Source organism: Pelodiscus sinensis, chromosome 6, assembly GCF_052426305.1.
Source record: "Pelodiscus sinensis isolate ZL-2025 chromosome 6, ASM5242630v1, whole genome shotgun sequence".
NCBI classification, from domain to species: domain Eukaryota; kingdom Metazoa; phylum Chordata; order Testudines; family Trionychidae; genus Pelodiscus; species Pelodiscus sinensis.
Window position 1 is genome coordinate 38,348,729 of NC_143057.1, and position 16,483 is coordinate 38,365,211.

Genomic DNA, 16,483 nt, shown 5'->3' on the forward strand with positions numbered 1-16,483 from the left:
AAGTATTGAGGTCAGTATTTAAAACCTAAGCTATTAGATGCGTTTGTTTATTTTTCTCCTAGCAATATGTTGAACCGTGTTAAGCAGCATTGCATTTAATATTGCTTTGCATATTAAACTTTGATTCTTTTCTGTTCTTCAAGTTTGCAATTTTCAAAACCAATCATAAAAATAACATGATGAAATGATGGAGTAAGGACTTTTAATATTTCTAAATATAAACGTTTAGAAATATAGAATATAAACATAGTTTAGAAATTATACAATTGCTAACATTTAGTAAAAAAGAGACCTTTTAGTCAAGAGTACTCTAGATTTAAACATAAATAAATTTTGCTGATATTCCAGTATTTTTTTTTTTTAAATCAAGAGCAGTTCTCTTTCAATTCACAGATATTTATTTATTTATTTTCTCTCATATGTTTGTCCAGCAGCTATATGTTCTAACTTTGATGTGGATAATGACATAAATGTTAATCTCTGTCCTTCATTTAAAACATTACCTTAACTCTCCTTTGGGTGGAGAAAAGAGTAGTGTTTGTTTGTTTTGGTTACTCACAAGATGAAGTATATGCATGTTCATATTTTCAATATGGATAGATTAATTATTTGGGTTAAGTGATGCAGCTGAGTAATGTTTAACCTTTTTAAACATTTCAGCACTTGACATGCAGCAGTGTGGAATTTCCAATGATGGGGCAAAGTCGTTGTTAGATGCTTTTCAAAGTAATACTACTCTAGTGATATTGGATGTAAGAAAAAACCCATTAATTGGTACGTACTTTTATATGTCCTTCCATTTTGATTGAAAAGAAAGATTTTTCATTTATTCCTTATTTAGAACTTGGGATATTCAGCACATTCAAATCTGGTTTAACATGTGCCATATACATTTTAATTAAAGGGAGATGTTGACTTGTTTTATCTCATACTATCTGTTATGTTTTTCAAAAATAATCTAATATTGAAATTAATTAAATGAAATAAATTTTGTTTCACTTTAGATCACACTTTGATGAAAAAACTTACTGAAAGAGTTCTCATGAATGGAAACAGTGCCAGTTCAGAGGTATGTTTTAGGTATTCTGGAATTACTTTTTTTTTTTTTTTGGTATCTGTATTTAAAGATATAACATCACATGCCTTTGTACAGATCAGTACAACTGTTTTGTTTAATATTAAATGTAGGTTCACGTTACGGTTAAAATTGACAAAAAATTAGAAAACGCAAAAGTGTAATACCAATAGCAGCATTAACAATGCCAGTTTGAACATCCTGTATATTTTGTGAAATTTATAACGTAAACTAATAAAGCAGGAATTAGGTAGATATTTAACAAGAAAAAGAAAATAGAAAACAGTTCATATGTGTACCTTCTGGCTCATGGAGACTCCTCTCCCATTCAAGCCACTAGCTGTTTGCTCTTTAGCCTGCCTCTGGTACAAAACAGCCTTCTTGGTAGTTATTACTTCGAGCAGATGAGTGTTGGAGCTGCCTGCCCTTTCTCATAGACTCATAGACTTTAAGGTCAGAAGGGACCATTATGATCATCTAGTCTGACCCCCTGCACAGTGCAGGCCACAGAATCTCAACCACCCCTCTTAGAATAATCCTGAGCTTCTCTGATGTATCAGAGGCAGCAAGGCAGGGGAGATGGGAGCCAGCTTTTAAACAGGCTCCCCGTGTGTGCCAGCTTCCGCAGAACTGACTGACAAACTGACAGAGCTGACTGGGGAACTGACTGCCATGGAGGCAGCAGCACAGAGGGGCAGGCAGAGCTGGTGCTTGTGAGGAGTTTACTTAAAAGCCAATTTCCCATGAGCACCAGCTCCTGTGGTCACCTGTGCTTCGCTGCTGACTGATGGAGAGGCAGTAGCGTACCGGGTGAGGGGGGCAGGCAGGAGCTGGTGTATATTGGAAGCTGGCTTTCAAGCCAGCTTCTTGTGTGTATCCCCTCACCTCAAGGTGCCTGCCCTGCCCCTCTCTATCAGAGGCAGGGGGGAGGAGGGAAGTGGAAGGGCAACAGTGCCGGGAGGAGAGGGGACAGGAGGGAGATGTCTTAAAAGCTGGCTCCCCATCAGCACTGGTTCCTGCTGCCCTCCCTGCCCCCTCCCTCCGCCTGCGCTGCTGCCTTTGATAGAGAGGCAGCAATGCGGAGGGTTGAGGGTGCAGAGGTGAGTTTGTTCATGTTGTAGCGGGGTCAAGCTCAGTTCAGCCCCACTGACCCCCCTCCTTCAGTCTGTCTCCCTCCGTGTCCCTGCCGCTGCACGACAGCCACTTTACAGTCTTGGCCGTCTCATTGGCTCGGCCGTTTCCCACTTTGTTCCTTGGGCCATCAGCGCCCTGGCTTGGGCTCAGCCGGCCTGTCTGCCGGGGGCTGCGTCGCTCCTGGGCCCTCCTGGGGGCAATCCCCTGCCACCAGCCCGCTCCTCTCGGGCGTCCGCCGTCCCGGGCACTCGCCACCCCTCAGGCTCTCCACCTGTGGGAGGGGAGAGCACAGCCAGTCCCCGCTCTCCTCCCTGCTCCTCCCAGTCCTCCTCCTTTTGGGCGTGTGGCCTGGCATCCTGCCCCTGCCCTGTCAGCGTGCTGGCTGCCCCTCCCTGGGCCCTAGCGTCTGCCGCTTGCAGCCCGTCCCCTGCTGCGCATGCGGAGGTGGCGCCAGTGGCGCCAATAGGGTTGGGAGCCGTAGGACAGCGGGCGGAAGTGCGGGGTGCGGTTTCCCCGCCACACACTATGGCTATGTCTAGACTACATGCCTCTGGCGAAAGAGGCATGTAGATGAGGCTACCAGGCATAGGAAAATGAAGCAGCGATTTAAATAATCGCCGCTTCATTTAAATTTACATGGCTGCCGCGCTGAGCCGACAAACAGCTGATCAACTGTTTGTCGGCTCAGTGCTGTTGTCTGGACGCGCGGGTGTCGACATCAAAGGCATTTGTCGACCACCCAGGTAAACCTCATCCCAGGAGGCATACGTGGGTGGTCGACAAATGCCTTTGATGTCGACGCCCGCGCGTCCAGACTACAGCGCTGAGCCGACAAACAGCTGATCAGCTGTTTGTCTGCCCAGCGCAGCAGCCATGTAAATTTAAGTGAAGTGGCGATTATTTAAATCTCTGCTTCATTTTCCTATGCCTGGTAGCCTCATCTACATGCCTCTGTCGCCAGAGGCATGTAGTCTAGACGTAGCCGTAGGGACCTAGGTTTGAAGCTTGCTCTCCTCACATACTGACTCTCACTGAGATGACTGCTGCCTCTCCCTGCCTCTGACACAGAGGCAGCTGGGGGAGCTCTTCCCCCTACCTCCCTTCCCCCCCCCCCCCCCCGCCGGTATGTAAACATGTATCCTCTTGAAAATTGCGTGGATACACATTTCCAGAAATAAACACATTTTAACAATGCTAGTGCTAATGAGGCTAATTAAGTGGACTGAAAGTGTCCTGTTCTTAGCTTTTGATGTAAAAATGCAGTTGTTAAAGGCAGGAGAGACTAACTTTTTAAGGTTACATCCAGTTAATGTCTTTGTTCAAGCCCAGGGTAACAGTGTTAAATTTGTAGATGAATACCCATTTTGCACTCTCTTTCTGTAATAGGAATGTCGAAGCTTGGGTTTATCGGTTAATCCTGTTGAATTTCCTCCCTCTCACCCCTGCTGCTTCTGTATCTCGAAAAACCAGCTTCCTGCACAAACCTGCTCCGCTTGCCGCCCCATGCTGCTGTCTGATACACTGCCTGCCAGCTCTGCCTCCAGGGACTAATGAATAGTCATGTAACTGCAAAAATTTGATGCGGTTGCAGGACTATTCAATTACATGCTATCTAACAGCCCTATTCTGTAATTGGCTTGTGAAATTACTTTGTAGAAGAATGGCTACTTTTAAATCCATAATTGAGTGACCACAGAGGTTAAAATGTTCCCCCTCAGGTTTATGTATGTTACCATTTTTGATGTCTGATTAATGTCCATTTGAGACAGTCCAGTTTGTCCAATATACATGGCAGAGTGGCATTGCTAGCACTTGATGGCATATATCAAAGTGATTATGAGGCCCCATCCCAGCTTCATGCCTAAGGTGTTCTCAAATTGGTACCTAGCTCAGTGTGCTCTTATCTAGCCCCCATTCCTATATATGCTAATCTTATCTCCCAATTGCAGATGTAAATAGGCTATTCTCCTCTTCCTTGGAAAATACAAAACCTTTTAGAAAATCTAATAAAGACTAGTTGTAACATTTGGAGAGATGTCAGGGTTTACCAGAGTCTGTCACTGGATTAAGAGATATATGAAACATTGTTACAGCTCACATTGAAAACCAGTACACCCTCCTATAAACTACTCCATGAGAGCTGCTGCAGCATAATTTCCTTCTACAAATTACAGGCAGTCCCCGGGTTACGTACAAGATAGGGACTGTAGGTTTGTTCTTAAGTTGAATCTGTATGTAAGTCGGAACTGGCGTCCAGATTCGGCCGCTGCTGAAACTGATCAGTTTCAACAGCGGCTGAATCTGGACGCCAGTTCTGACTTACATACAGATTCAACTTAAGAACCCCAGGCGTCCCCAAGTCAGCTGCTGCTGAAACTGATCAGCGGCTGATTCCAGGAAGCCCGGGGCAGGGGCTTCCTGTAGTCAGCCACTGGTCAGTTTCAGCAGCGGCTGACTTGGGGATGCCTGGGGCAGAGCAGCTGGGGTGCTGCTGGGTTGGTCCAGTAGCGCCGCCGCTCCTCGGCGCTACTGGACCAACCCAGCAGCACCCCAGCTGCTCTGCCCCAGGTGTCCTGATTCAGCCACTGCTGAAACTGATCAGCAGTGGCTGAATCAGGACTCCTGGGGCAGAGCAGCTGGGGTGCTGCCGGGTTGGTCCAATAGTGCCAAGGAGCGGTGCTGCGGGACCAACTGGCAGCGCCCCACCTGCTCTACCACAGGCCCGGGGCTTTGCTCCACGTCTCCCTGGTCTCCTGGGAGGGGGGGGGGGGACCACTAGCTGCACGCCTCCCCCCCCCCAGCAGACCAGGGACACGGGGAGCAAAGCCTCAGAGGCGCGGGAACCCTCCGCCTCCCGGCTTTGCTCCAGGTGTCCCTGGTGTGCTGGAGACGGTCCCCAGTAGACCAGAGGCACCGGGAGCAAAGCAGCAGCAGCGGCGGAGTCCCGTGCCTCCCCGGCTTTGCTCCCGGTGTCCCTGGTCTGCTGGAGACGGTCCCCAGCAGACCAGGGGCACCCGGAGCAGCTTTTCTCGCCCCGGAGGTCGAGGTGGCGGGACCGCTGCGCTCTGGGCAGTCCCGCTGCCTGCGAGCTCCGGGGCGAGAGAGCCCCGTTCGTAAGTGTGGATCCGACCTAAGTCGGATCCGCGTAACTCGGGGACTGCCTGTACTTTAATGAAACAGCAATTTAATGTCTGGTGAAAGTGATCACTAAACTGCATTCCTTGGATTTAGCATTGTGCTCCAATGCTTAGTTTAGGATATTTATGCTGTAATTCATATTTAACTAAACTCTTAGCTCACTGTCCTGCTGGTAGATCTCACTACTTGTTATACTCTCATAAATGGGAAGGCTTAAGATTTTGAAGACAGGGAGATTATTCAACAGTGATTGCTATTTTTCAAGAGTTAAGTCTGTGTATTTGCTCTCTCTGTCCACCTTCTCTTCTGCCTGGGAGTTCTATATAAATAATATCAGGTCTCTGTGTTTAAGAAACAGGGACTAAGTTGGGAGTAGCAAACGTCATATGAAGTAGGACTTTAATATCACCCTTGTGTAATATCTTTCATGCATTTGCCAAAAGATACAACTTTTCAAAGTAGTGCCACAACTTAATACCAGGGTGCTGTATCCCACAAATGGGAATTCAAGTGTGAAAATGCAAAGGTGACTCTTGAAGAACAGCCATAAATGGCAAGTAACCTCTTTCCAATTGTCAGACAAACAAATTGAATCTGGACTCCAAAAGTCTAACTATTTTTCCCTCCTGCTTATATTTTGCAAGTGAAGCTTAATAAATTAATGATAAAATCTTTTCTTTTGACTCACGAGCCAGATTAGAATCCAGTGAACTTTCCCGTAATTGTGGGTTCTGCTGTAAACAGTAATAGACTTAGCTTTTGTCCCTAAAGTATGTAAACCTGACTTTGAATAAAATGAAGGCAAATCAGCTGAGAAAGACAAAGCTATTTTTTACATTAACATTCTTTCATCATCATCATGATCATCATCATGCTCATAGATAAAAGCATAAAACCCTACCAGCATTTGCTTAATAATTTCACGTGTGGGGGGTTAGGCGTTCTGATGTGATAAATGCTAATGATACTGATGCCAAGCTTTTTTGAGCCAGTGGCTTTCAAGTTTTATTATATCTACAAGTTGGGGAGACATACTTTAAAAAGCAAACAAAATTCTGGAATAGTTACTTGGAACGTAAACCTAGAAAATATTGGTCAGATTCAGTGTTTTTTGAGACTCATCTAGAGCAGTATGGTGTCATCTTGAAGGCAGACAGTAAAATCAAAGCACAGCTTTTTCTTTGATCTCAATATACAGTACTTCAATTTTAGTGTGAATTCTTGTGATAAGTGTGCCCTTTGTTATACCGTATCATTGTAAGCACTAAAAAAACCTTTATACTTTTTTTTTTTAAACCCTGCATTTTATTTATAATATAATATCTTACTAGAAAGTCTTTTTTTACTCTGGAGAACTTTGGCTTGAGCCACACATTCCTACAAGTCAGCTCTGTACTGGAGCATGGAAAGCAAGTGGCAGTTTTTCTTTTCTATAGAGCATGTGCTGTTTTTGTTACTATAAAAGGAGAACTGTTTCACAGAGGAAGATAAGTTGGATGGGGATGCTTTGGAGATGTTCAGGGAACATTTGCCTGTGGATAGGGTGTGTAGTATTTATAGCCAATCAAATTGAAAATTATTTTGTTAAATAAGAGACCACACCTCTAGAAGATTGAATTTTTTTCATCTTATTCCTGATTATTGAAAACTCAAATTGTTAACAAGACCACAAGTGATATTTATTAAATAAAATATTCTACAAAGAGAAATAATCACTAGCATATTAGCTAAGAAACCCTAAAACTAGTACCTTCCAAAATATCAGTTACTAAAATAAAGTTTATATTTTTCTTTTTCTTTTATTCAATGTTTTAGTACAAGTGGCTGACATCTCCTTCAAAGGATGTTTTCAAACCTAAATCAAAAAAAAGAACTATTGTCCTAGGAAATGGTCGGAAAGGAAAAGCTACTATTCGTATTGGTAATACTGTCTTCCCTCTCTCTTGGCAGTTTTGCTATTCTGCATGCTCCCATCTGTCTAGAAAGTAGGCAGTGAAATTGTCCTTCAGAGGAGGACAAATACAAATAATAATGACACAATTCTTATTAACATTATATAAATATTTCAGCTCTAAATGATAATTTTATCATTCATGTTGTCAATCTCAATAATGAGAAAAGCTAATAGAATTTTTTTAGGAAGAAGGACAGTGAATGGGAGTGTTTTCAGTTATGAAATAACCATTGAAACTACATTCTTAAACAACTAGCCCCCAGCTGGCCCTCAAATTAAAATACTCGCTGCTAATCTCTTCTTCTGTTTTTATATTGATTATCATTCTAGTCATTAACTGGGGTACCTTTCTGTTGCTGACATTACACATAGCTAATAGTACTTTCCCTATTAGAACAGAGGGAAACTTCAGCTGTAGAGTTTGCCCCTCTTTTAGTTTGGCAATACTGAATTTAATAGAAATGAATTGTTTCATCCTCTTTCCAAATTTCACTGCTTCTTTCCTGTTAGGAGACAATAAAGAGACCAGACTGCATTAAGGGTCTGTATAAACACAAAAGTTTGTATTGCTTTAACTTTACTGGTACAGTCAAAATAGTACAGGGCCCTTAGAGTGAATGCAGTTATCTGTATAAAGGTTATTTTATCAATACAGGTTGAACCTCTCTATTCTGGCACCCTTAGGACTTGAATCAGAGAATTTGCCAAATCCTGTGAGGTCAATGTTATAGTGAGTGGATCTCTTCTTATTTCACTCCGGTTAAAAAAAATGGAACAATATTTGCAATTCTGCTTAATGTATGACTTTACTGATACACCCTATATGAGCCTATGCCTAGCCAAGGCTTATCTCGCTTTATAGTAAAGTGTTAGTGTTGTTACACAATTTTATTGTATTGTCACAAGGAAATAAGCAGATAAAGCATAAAAAGCATGCTTATGCTTAACAGCATTAACAACACTTCCATTGTTTGCTGGGCTCTTAGAAGACATTTAGGTGTAAATTGAAGTTATATAACAGCTCAGAACAGCGAGAGCCAGGATCAGTAGCTGTAAGCAAACTTTATGGGATTGCGGGAAACTTGGCTGCACCAATGACAAGTGGACATCCAACTAACTAAAATCATGTCAGACCACGGATGTTGCTGGACCAGAGAGGTTCAATCTGTATAATGTATTCCTATTCCTGTTACATGGAGCACTGTTAGACCAGTATAATTGTGCCCATATGCGGGGTTCTACTTGCATAATTACTTCAGTAAAATTTGATGCCCTAACCAAAATATTTGTGCTGGTACAAAAACTGTGTCTAGCTCAGGCCTTATGCTTTCCCTCCCCTTCTTCCTGGTGCTTGGTAGAATTAGTAACTTTTTGTGCGTTCTCTTAGTTCCATGTATACTGGATTAGTGCCTCTGTTTGAGAGGATAGCAGTATTTTCAATAGATTGTGTACTGGGGCTCATGCAGAATGAACTGAGGAGTGATCAAAGATACAAAAGCAAAAGATCCTGTAATTTGAGAACACCATAAGCAGTGATCCAGCATGGCCAGACTAAGGATGTTCGATGTTGAGTAATGGAATAATCGTATAACTTAGCAGTAACTTAGCAGTTACATGATTATTTGATAGTCCTGGGCGGGAATGGGTGGGAGGGTTAGAGCGGCAGCCAGCGTGCTCCTGGCTGCACTCCTAGGGAGCCCCATGCCACTCTGCGCTGCTGCCTCTGATACAGAGGCAGCAGTGTGGGGTGGCAGCAGCCCCTATCCATAGGGGCCCTGGGCTCCCCACGGACAGAGGCTGCGCTGGCATCCCATGGAGCAACCTCCCCCCGCACTGAGACAGTAGGACAGCAGTCGGGGGAGAGGCAGGAGGTTCTGTAGAGCCTATTCTTATGGGGAGCTGGCTCCTGCCTCTCCCCCCCCCCCCTTGCTGTCTGTGTCTCAGATGCAGCAAGGGGGGGACGTGTAGTCTACAGGATTAACCGATGAGACCAGGCTTATTGGTTAACCGTGCAGTTGACTATATGTTGACATCCCTAGGTTACACAAGCATTACTGTACTTAATGGAAAACCAGATGAAATTTTGAAGGTTAGGATTCATCAATTAAATGCCAGAATCAGTTTAAAATGAAGCATAATAAACTCTTAAAAAAGGGAAAAGAAACTCTGAAAATTGTTTTAGAATAGCTAAAATTTGTGCAATGGTCTGTTTCCTAAAATACAAATGTTCTCCAAATTCTCTCATTGCTGCCTAATTCAGATTCCTACTTCTGCTGATCCCTTTTCAAATAACACACAGCAAATGAAGCAGGGGACTTCTGAATTTTGTGCTGCATCAGCATAGACCTTTTTCTTCCTTCCCATGTTGACTTTAGCATAGTTTACTCACTCTTGGAATTGCTATGGATGTTGGATTCAGAGAGCAGTCTATATTTTCATATGTTGGGCTTTCCATAGCAAACTGTCCACTGCTAGCATAAGATGAATCTGGCCCTAAACATGAATGGCATTCCTGTCACTTTTTTATTGCAAGTAAATCTGCTAATTTGACTAAATTATTCAAATTGTTCTTCTTTTGAATTTGCGACACATTATAGTATAACTATTTTTCAAAAGGTTGCTAAAATCATACTTAATTGTGTTTCTTTGGCTGTTTATCTTTTTTAAATCTTTGCTTCAGTGATTTGGAGACACAGAGGTAAGCATAGTAAGTCAAACTGCATGAAACAGATAAATTTCAAAGGTCTTGAAATTGAGACAATTGTGAGGATACGGAAAGAAAACTACTGCTGCTAACTTTTTTGAACTTTTCTCCTAAAGTTTCGTTACTTGATAATTGTGACTAGGAATTTGAAGTCTCATCAACATCAATTATGTCTTTTTACATTGCCACCAGATTAGCAGGACTATTGTATGTTCTTCAGAGGACTATAACTCAAAGCTTTTGTTTTTGAATGCTTCAGTTAAAACAGCTCAGGTATTCCTGATGCAAAGAGAGTGGGAATATTTCCTTTTACCCATAAGTTCAAGGGCTGACTTATTTTACAGTCTGGACTGCACCCCAAAGTTAAATAACTTATTTTCATGTTCAGGTATTTCACTAAGGTAAATTATATAAACTTCAGGAGCAGTTCTTGAGCGTGGCTGGGTCTAACTGATGCAAAGCCAGAGATGGAGTGAGCATTTAATGATACAGTTAGTATTGGGATACAGTCCAAACAGTGAAATATATCTGCCCTTGGGCTAATGGTATAAGGATATAGTCCCACTCTCTTTGTACTCAGGAATACCTGACTATTTTCACTCAAGCATTCAAAACCAAAAAAATTCTTAGAAACTTGTCCTGAAAAATTTCAGTTGGAAAGTTGTTTATTTGAAAAAATTACAAACTAAAAGAAGATCCTTAAAATGGAAATGCCTGAGCAATCTTAACTCTTGATGTTTTCCATGTTGTAGTTGTAATGAATTCTCTCTTCTCCTCCATGCCTGCTGTACAATACAGGATTATCATCTAAAAAGCCAATACAGCCTGGAAAGAGTCCATCTGATAAAGATAGCTATTCACCAAAACCATTACCACCAGGTGCATATGGTTTCCTACCGTGGCGTACTGCAGAACGTGCAAAGAGGTGCAGGTGAAGTATTAAGAGTGTGAGGAAGAAAATACAACATTCGGATTGTATCTTGGATTATGGTAGAATAAATGGATGTGGTTTTCAAAGGCCATACTGTAAATTCTAATCTATGCTTATTTTAAAACAAGTTAGTGGACACAAAACAGATTTTACATTGCATTTATAATCCTTTCTGTGTCCTGTGGTTGTAAACTGTTGCTCTGCCAATAGTTGCCATTGGTTAGCTGCATGTAGGTTTTGTTTTTTTCCAGAGCGCACTTGTTTCTTTAAAAAATAAAAAAAAAATCATGGAATATTTCATGTCATAATTGGTTCTGTAAACCAGATAAAGGAGAATAATGCTATTGGTAAAATTGATATCTTCTAATTCAACTTAGCCATTTATTTTGTTGAGTTGTAAATGCTTGAATTAGAGACAATGCTTGTTACTCCTTTTGGATTTGCGGTGCTAACAATTGAAAGAGAGACTGAGCAAGGTACTCTTCCTTCTTGTACGTCATCAGGAGATTGTTTACTAAGTTCCAATCAGTTTATGCAGCCATACAAATAAACATATAATTTATCTTTTTGTCATGTTTTCCTATCAGTCTGTTTTTGCCACATATTCACAACATGACTTTCCGCACTACTTTAATTACTTGGCTTATTTATCTGTCTGTCTTTTTATTTGTTGTGGTTTTCACGTAATGTGGAATTAACTGAATATCCTATGTCTGTGACCTTTTAAATAAGACAGAGTGGAAAATTCTTTCACGGTTGAGATAGCAGTCAAAGTGCAAGAATTTGACCACTAGATCTGGGTGGTGGAGCGTCTTTGTTGAACTTGATCATTTAGGTAGGCTAAGGTATGCAGAAGTTTGTAAGCTGCTCTATTTAAGTGACGATGGACAGCTTCTCATAATGGGAGACTGTGTATGTGGCTATAGGAACGATAGAGTTATGGACTCGGAGTGAAAGGGGCAAAGTCCTTGTTAGTTTAGAAAACACTTGCAGGAGGAGGTAATGGCCATGCATAGCTTCTAAACCTTACAGGAGCTGCCTGGCCCCTTCTCTCTTACTAGGGTGACCATCCGTCCTGTTTTTACCGGGATTGCTCTGTGTTTAAGCTGTCTCCTAGGCATCCCAACTTTTTTTTTTTTTTATAAGGGGCAAAATGTCCCATGTTTGCACACCCCCTTATGGTCCTTGAGTTCCCTGGTCAGCGTAGCCACAGCAGCCTCCTATTTGTGGCTGATGGTAAAGCATGTGGTGTGTGGAGTCAGGCAGAGTGCCAAGGGAGAAACCAGTTAGGAGTGTCTTCCCTTCCTGTGTACCCCAAAGAAGGAGGGGAAGTCTTCTAGCCTTTCAGGAACATGGGGCTGAAGCCCCAACCACCGGCATCCCACACCCCAACATTGTAATGCTTAAAGATAGACATATTTAAATCCATATTGAATCACCTAAATAAGACCTGGCTTCAAAAGTGCCAAGAAGCCAACATTTCTTATAAACTCCAAAGTCAGCTGCAACGGTGCCACATCTAAACTGTACAGGAGCTGTAGGCATCTAAATACAGGCAGTCCCCGGGTTACGTACAAGATAGGGACTGTAGGTTTGTTCTTAAGTTGAATCTGTATGTAAGTCGGAACTGCCATCCAGATTCAGCTGCTGAATCTGGACACCAGTTCTGACTTACATACAGATTCAACTTAAGAACCCCAGGCGTCCCCAAGTCAGCTGCTGCTGAAACTGATCAGCAGCTGATTCCAGGAAGCCCGGGGCAGAGCAACTCTGCCTCTGGCTTCCTGTAGTCAGCCGCTGGTCAGTTTCAGCAGCGGCTGACTTGGGGACACCTGGGGCAGAGCAGCTCGGGTGCTGCTCTGCCCCAGGCGTCCTGATTCAGCCACTGCTGAAACTGATCAGCAGCGGCTGAATCAGGACTCCTGGGGCAGAGTAGCTGGGGTGCTGCCGGGTTGGTCCAATAGCGCCAAGGAGCGGTGCTGTGGGACCAACCGGCAGTGCCCCACCTGCTCTACCACAGGCCCCGGGCTTTGCTCCACATCTCCCTAGTCTGCTGAGGGGGGCACTAGCTGCGTCCCCCCCAGCAGACCAGAGAGACGCGGAGCAAAGCGGCGGAGGACCCGGGCCGGACCTGCTGCGCTTCCAGATCAGCTGGAAGCGCCGGGGGTCCGGCCCCGGGTCCTCCGCCGCTTTGTTCAGCGTCTCCCTGGTCTGCAGACCAGGGAGACGCTGAGCAAAGCGGCGCAGGACCCGGGGCCGGACCCGCGGCGCTTCCAGATCAGCTGGAAGCGCCGGGGGTCCGGACCCGGGTCCTGCGCGGCTTTGTTCAGCGTCTCCCTGGTCTGCAGACCAGAGAGACGCTGAGCAAAGCAGCGCAGGACCCTGGGCCGGACCCGCGGCGCTTCCAGCTGATCTGGAAGCGGCCGCGGGTCCGGCCCCGGGTCCTGCGCCGCTTTGCTCCCCGTCTCCCTGGTCTGCTGGCTCTCGCAGCAGACCAGGGAGACGGGGAGCAGCTTTTCTCACCCCGGAGGAGGCGGGCGGTGGGACCAGGAGTCCCGCCGCTCCAGTCCTCCGGGGCGAGAAAATCCCCGTTCGTATCTGCGGATCCGACATAAGTCGGATCCGCGTAACTCGGGGACTGCCTGTATGGACTTATGAGCCTAACTTTAGGCACCTAGTTTTGAAAATGTGGTCTAAATCTCGATTAGAGAGTAGAGCTACTTTGTTGTACAGTATGATATTTTAACAACAGTTTGTTGAACAGATCATGTCAGGTATTTTTATACAGTGTTTTAACTTTTATTTCTTTTGACTATCTTAGCAATGTATGTTTGCAAGATCAGGACTCTTAGAATTATACCTTCAAATTAAAATGCTGACAGAAGATAACATTTTTTTCAAAAAACCCACCCTGATTTAATCATATCATTGTAGGGGGTTCCCGGTGGATGATACCCGTGAATTACCAATGAAGTTCCAGGTATGATTATCAGTTACATATTACTAGGTAGGTGCATAAATAATATGCTGGCCAAATAAAATCCTTTGTACCCAGGGAGCTTCCAATACAAAACTACATAGTGACAAAACAGAAGTGGAGAGTGTTTTTATGATTTAAATACTTCCTGGAATCATGGAAATCGTGTGTGTGTGAAAATACTTCATGGTCACACTTTAACATTTGGGAAGAATTTTTGTTTTTAAGCAATGCTTGAGGTTTTATTTGTGTTCCTCGTAATTTTTTTTTATTGCTAAAAATTGTATTAGTAGGGTTGTGTTTTTTTTTTTTTTTTTTTTTTTAATTAAGCAAATATCTTCTTACAAGACTCTAACATAAGTAGGAAGAAGGTAATTAAGATGGCATGGCATTTTTTTATTATTAAAGACATTTTTGGTTCAAAAACTCTACTGGGACAATCTCATCATCCTCTCAAGCCTCTGTGTAGACATACATGCTTAAACTGAAATGTGTCCATGTGAGAGGATTACAATGATTTTACAAGTACAGTGATTTCAGTTAGACTTTAGTTGGATTTTTTTTAAAGTTTAGCTGGAAAAAAATGCAGATTGAACCTCTCTAGTCTGGATCCTTGGGACCTGTCTGGTCCTGAACCAGATAATTTGCCAGACCTCTGGAGGTCGATATTATATAGCAGAATTACCAACACTTCCACTGTTGACTGGGCTCTTAGAACACATTTAGTGATAAATTAGAACTAAATAACAGCACAGAACACTGAAATCCAGGACTGGTAGCTCTAAAAAACCTAATTGAATGACAGGGAAACTTGCTCGCACCCATGATAAGCCGACATCCAGCTAACTAAAATTATGCCAGACTACAGATGTTATCAGACCAAAACGTGCCAGACTAGAGAAGTTCAGTGTGTACAAATATTTTCATCAGCAGCGACCATGAGTTCAACGCCCTTTGGTGTCCGATGCCTCCCTCACTATTTCCTTCCATCTTTCCCTGTCTAGTGCAGAGTGGCTTAGTTTCTGTAGACTAGCTCCGCACCAATCTACTATATCATCTACCCATTCTCTGTGGGGTCTGCCTCTCCTATTCAGACCATCCATTATGCCGAATACCAAGGTCTTAACTTTTCGTTCATCGTTCATTCTGCAGATATGCCCGAATATTCTGCAGCAGGTTCTTTTTCAGCTGTATCTTCCTATATAATTCCTTGTTGATGACTTTCTGCATCTATCCTATTCTCAGGATCTTTCTATAACTCCTCTTGAATGCCAATATCCTTCTCTTCAAATCTTTCGTTATCACCCATGTGTCACATCCGTACAACATGCTGCTAAATACACATATTTCCTTAGCTAATCGCTTTACTTTTCCAGATTTTATATGTGAACTTCTCTGCGTTCTCTAGTTCGATACCATTTACACTCCTTCCTATTTCCTTATCTCTAAATACCATTGTCTTAGTTATATCAATATTCATAATCAGTCCATACTGCTTCCCTTCCTCATTTATCACCTGCACCATTCTCGCTAACTTCTCTTCATCTTCCTTACTGATAACTATATCATCTGCGAACCTCAAGTTGTTAATTTTCATCCCATGTATCGATATCCCTTCCGCCTCTTCCTTGATCTTGTCCATTGCTCTCTCTAGGTCTGTGAAGAAGATACTCGGCGATATCAGATCTCCCTATCTCGTACCTCTACTTGTTCTAAACCAACTTCCCAACTCTCTGTATGTTCTTACTGCTGCCTCTGTATTACTATTGGTATCCTTCAACAACTGTATCAGTCTACTATCCACTCTGTACGACTTTCTAATCTATACTGTCAAATGCCTTCTAAAAGTCAATGATGCAATTGTAGATGTTCTTGTTCTTTCACTGAACTTTCTCCGCTATCAATCTTAGTGCCAATATCTGCTGTATGGTACGTCTATCTTTCCTGAATCCCTCTTGCTCATCCACTAGATGTTCTTCTATCTGCGATCTCAATCTCTCCATCAGTTTCATCTTCAGCACCTTGCCTAGATGACTCGTTAAGGCAATCGATCTGTAGTTCTTGCACTCCAACTTGCTTTCTTTCTTGTGTATTGTCACCAGCACAGATCTTGTCCATTCCTTAGGTGCCTTCCCTTCTTTCCACGCTTTATTACATAGTCTATGTATTTCCTGAATCATACTTTCTCCACTGTATTGGATCGTCTTTCCCGTGATCTTATCATTTCCAGGGCTCTGATTGTTCTCTAGTCATTTCACTGCTCTTCTTACTTCCTCCTTCAAATTATCGGTCTCGCTCTCAGTGCCCAGCGGTGATATGATATCTCTTTCTATTCTTCAATCATTTTGAGTTCAGTTAATTGTGGTATAGAAGATACTAAGGGAAGCATACTCATGAAATCTCTGGCACCAATCACCTGCTTTGAGGTTGACATTAATTTATCTGTTACTGAAAGCATGACCATTTTACTGCTAGTAATTTAAAAGAATAGGCTGTAGGGGAGAGGAACCTTGATAGTTATGACAATGTTTGCCATTTTCATAATATGGTGTGTTTTTTTAATGGAGTAA

At 42.9% G+C, this 16,483-nt stretch overlaps 1 protein-coding gene across 3 annotated transcripts in view; it reads left to right on the top strand.

Moving 5' to 3' along the window:
- CEP78 (centrosomal protein 78) overlaps window positions 1-16,483 on the top strand; it is a 61,527-nt gene that overhangs the window by 26,306 nt on the left and 18,738 nt on the right. For all 3 annotated transcript variants that reach the window (XM_075931739.2, XM_075931740.2, XM_089779242.1), the window contains exons 7-11: window positions 661-774; window positions 1,005-1,069; window positions 7,163-7,268; window positions 10,804-10,936; window positions 13,871-13,916. In XM_075931739.2, coding sequence (XP_075787854.2) covers window positions 661-774; window positions 1,005-1,069; window positions 7,163-7,268; window positions 10,804-10,936; window positions 13,871-13,916 — 464 coding nt within the window. The remainder of the gene's footprint in view (window positions 1-660; window positions 775-1,004; window positions 1,070-7,162; window positions 7,269-10,803; window positions 10,937-13,870; window positions 13,917-16,483) is intronic.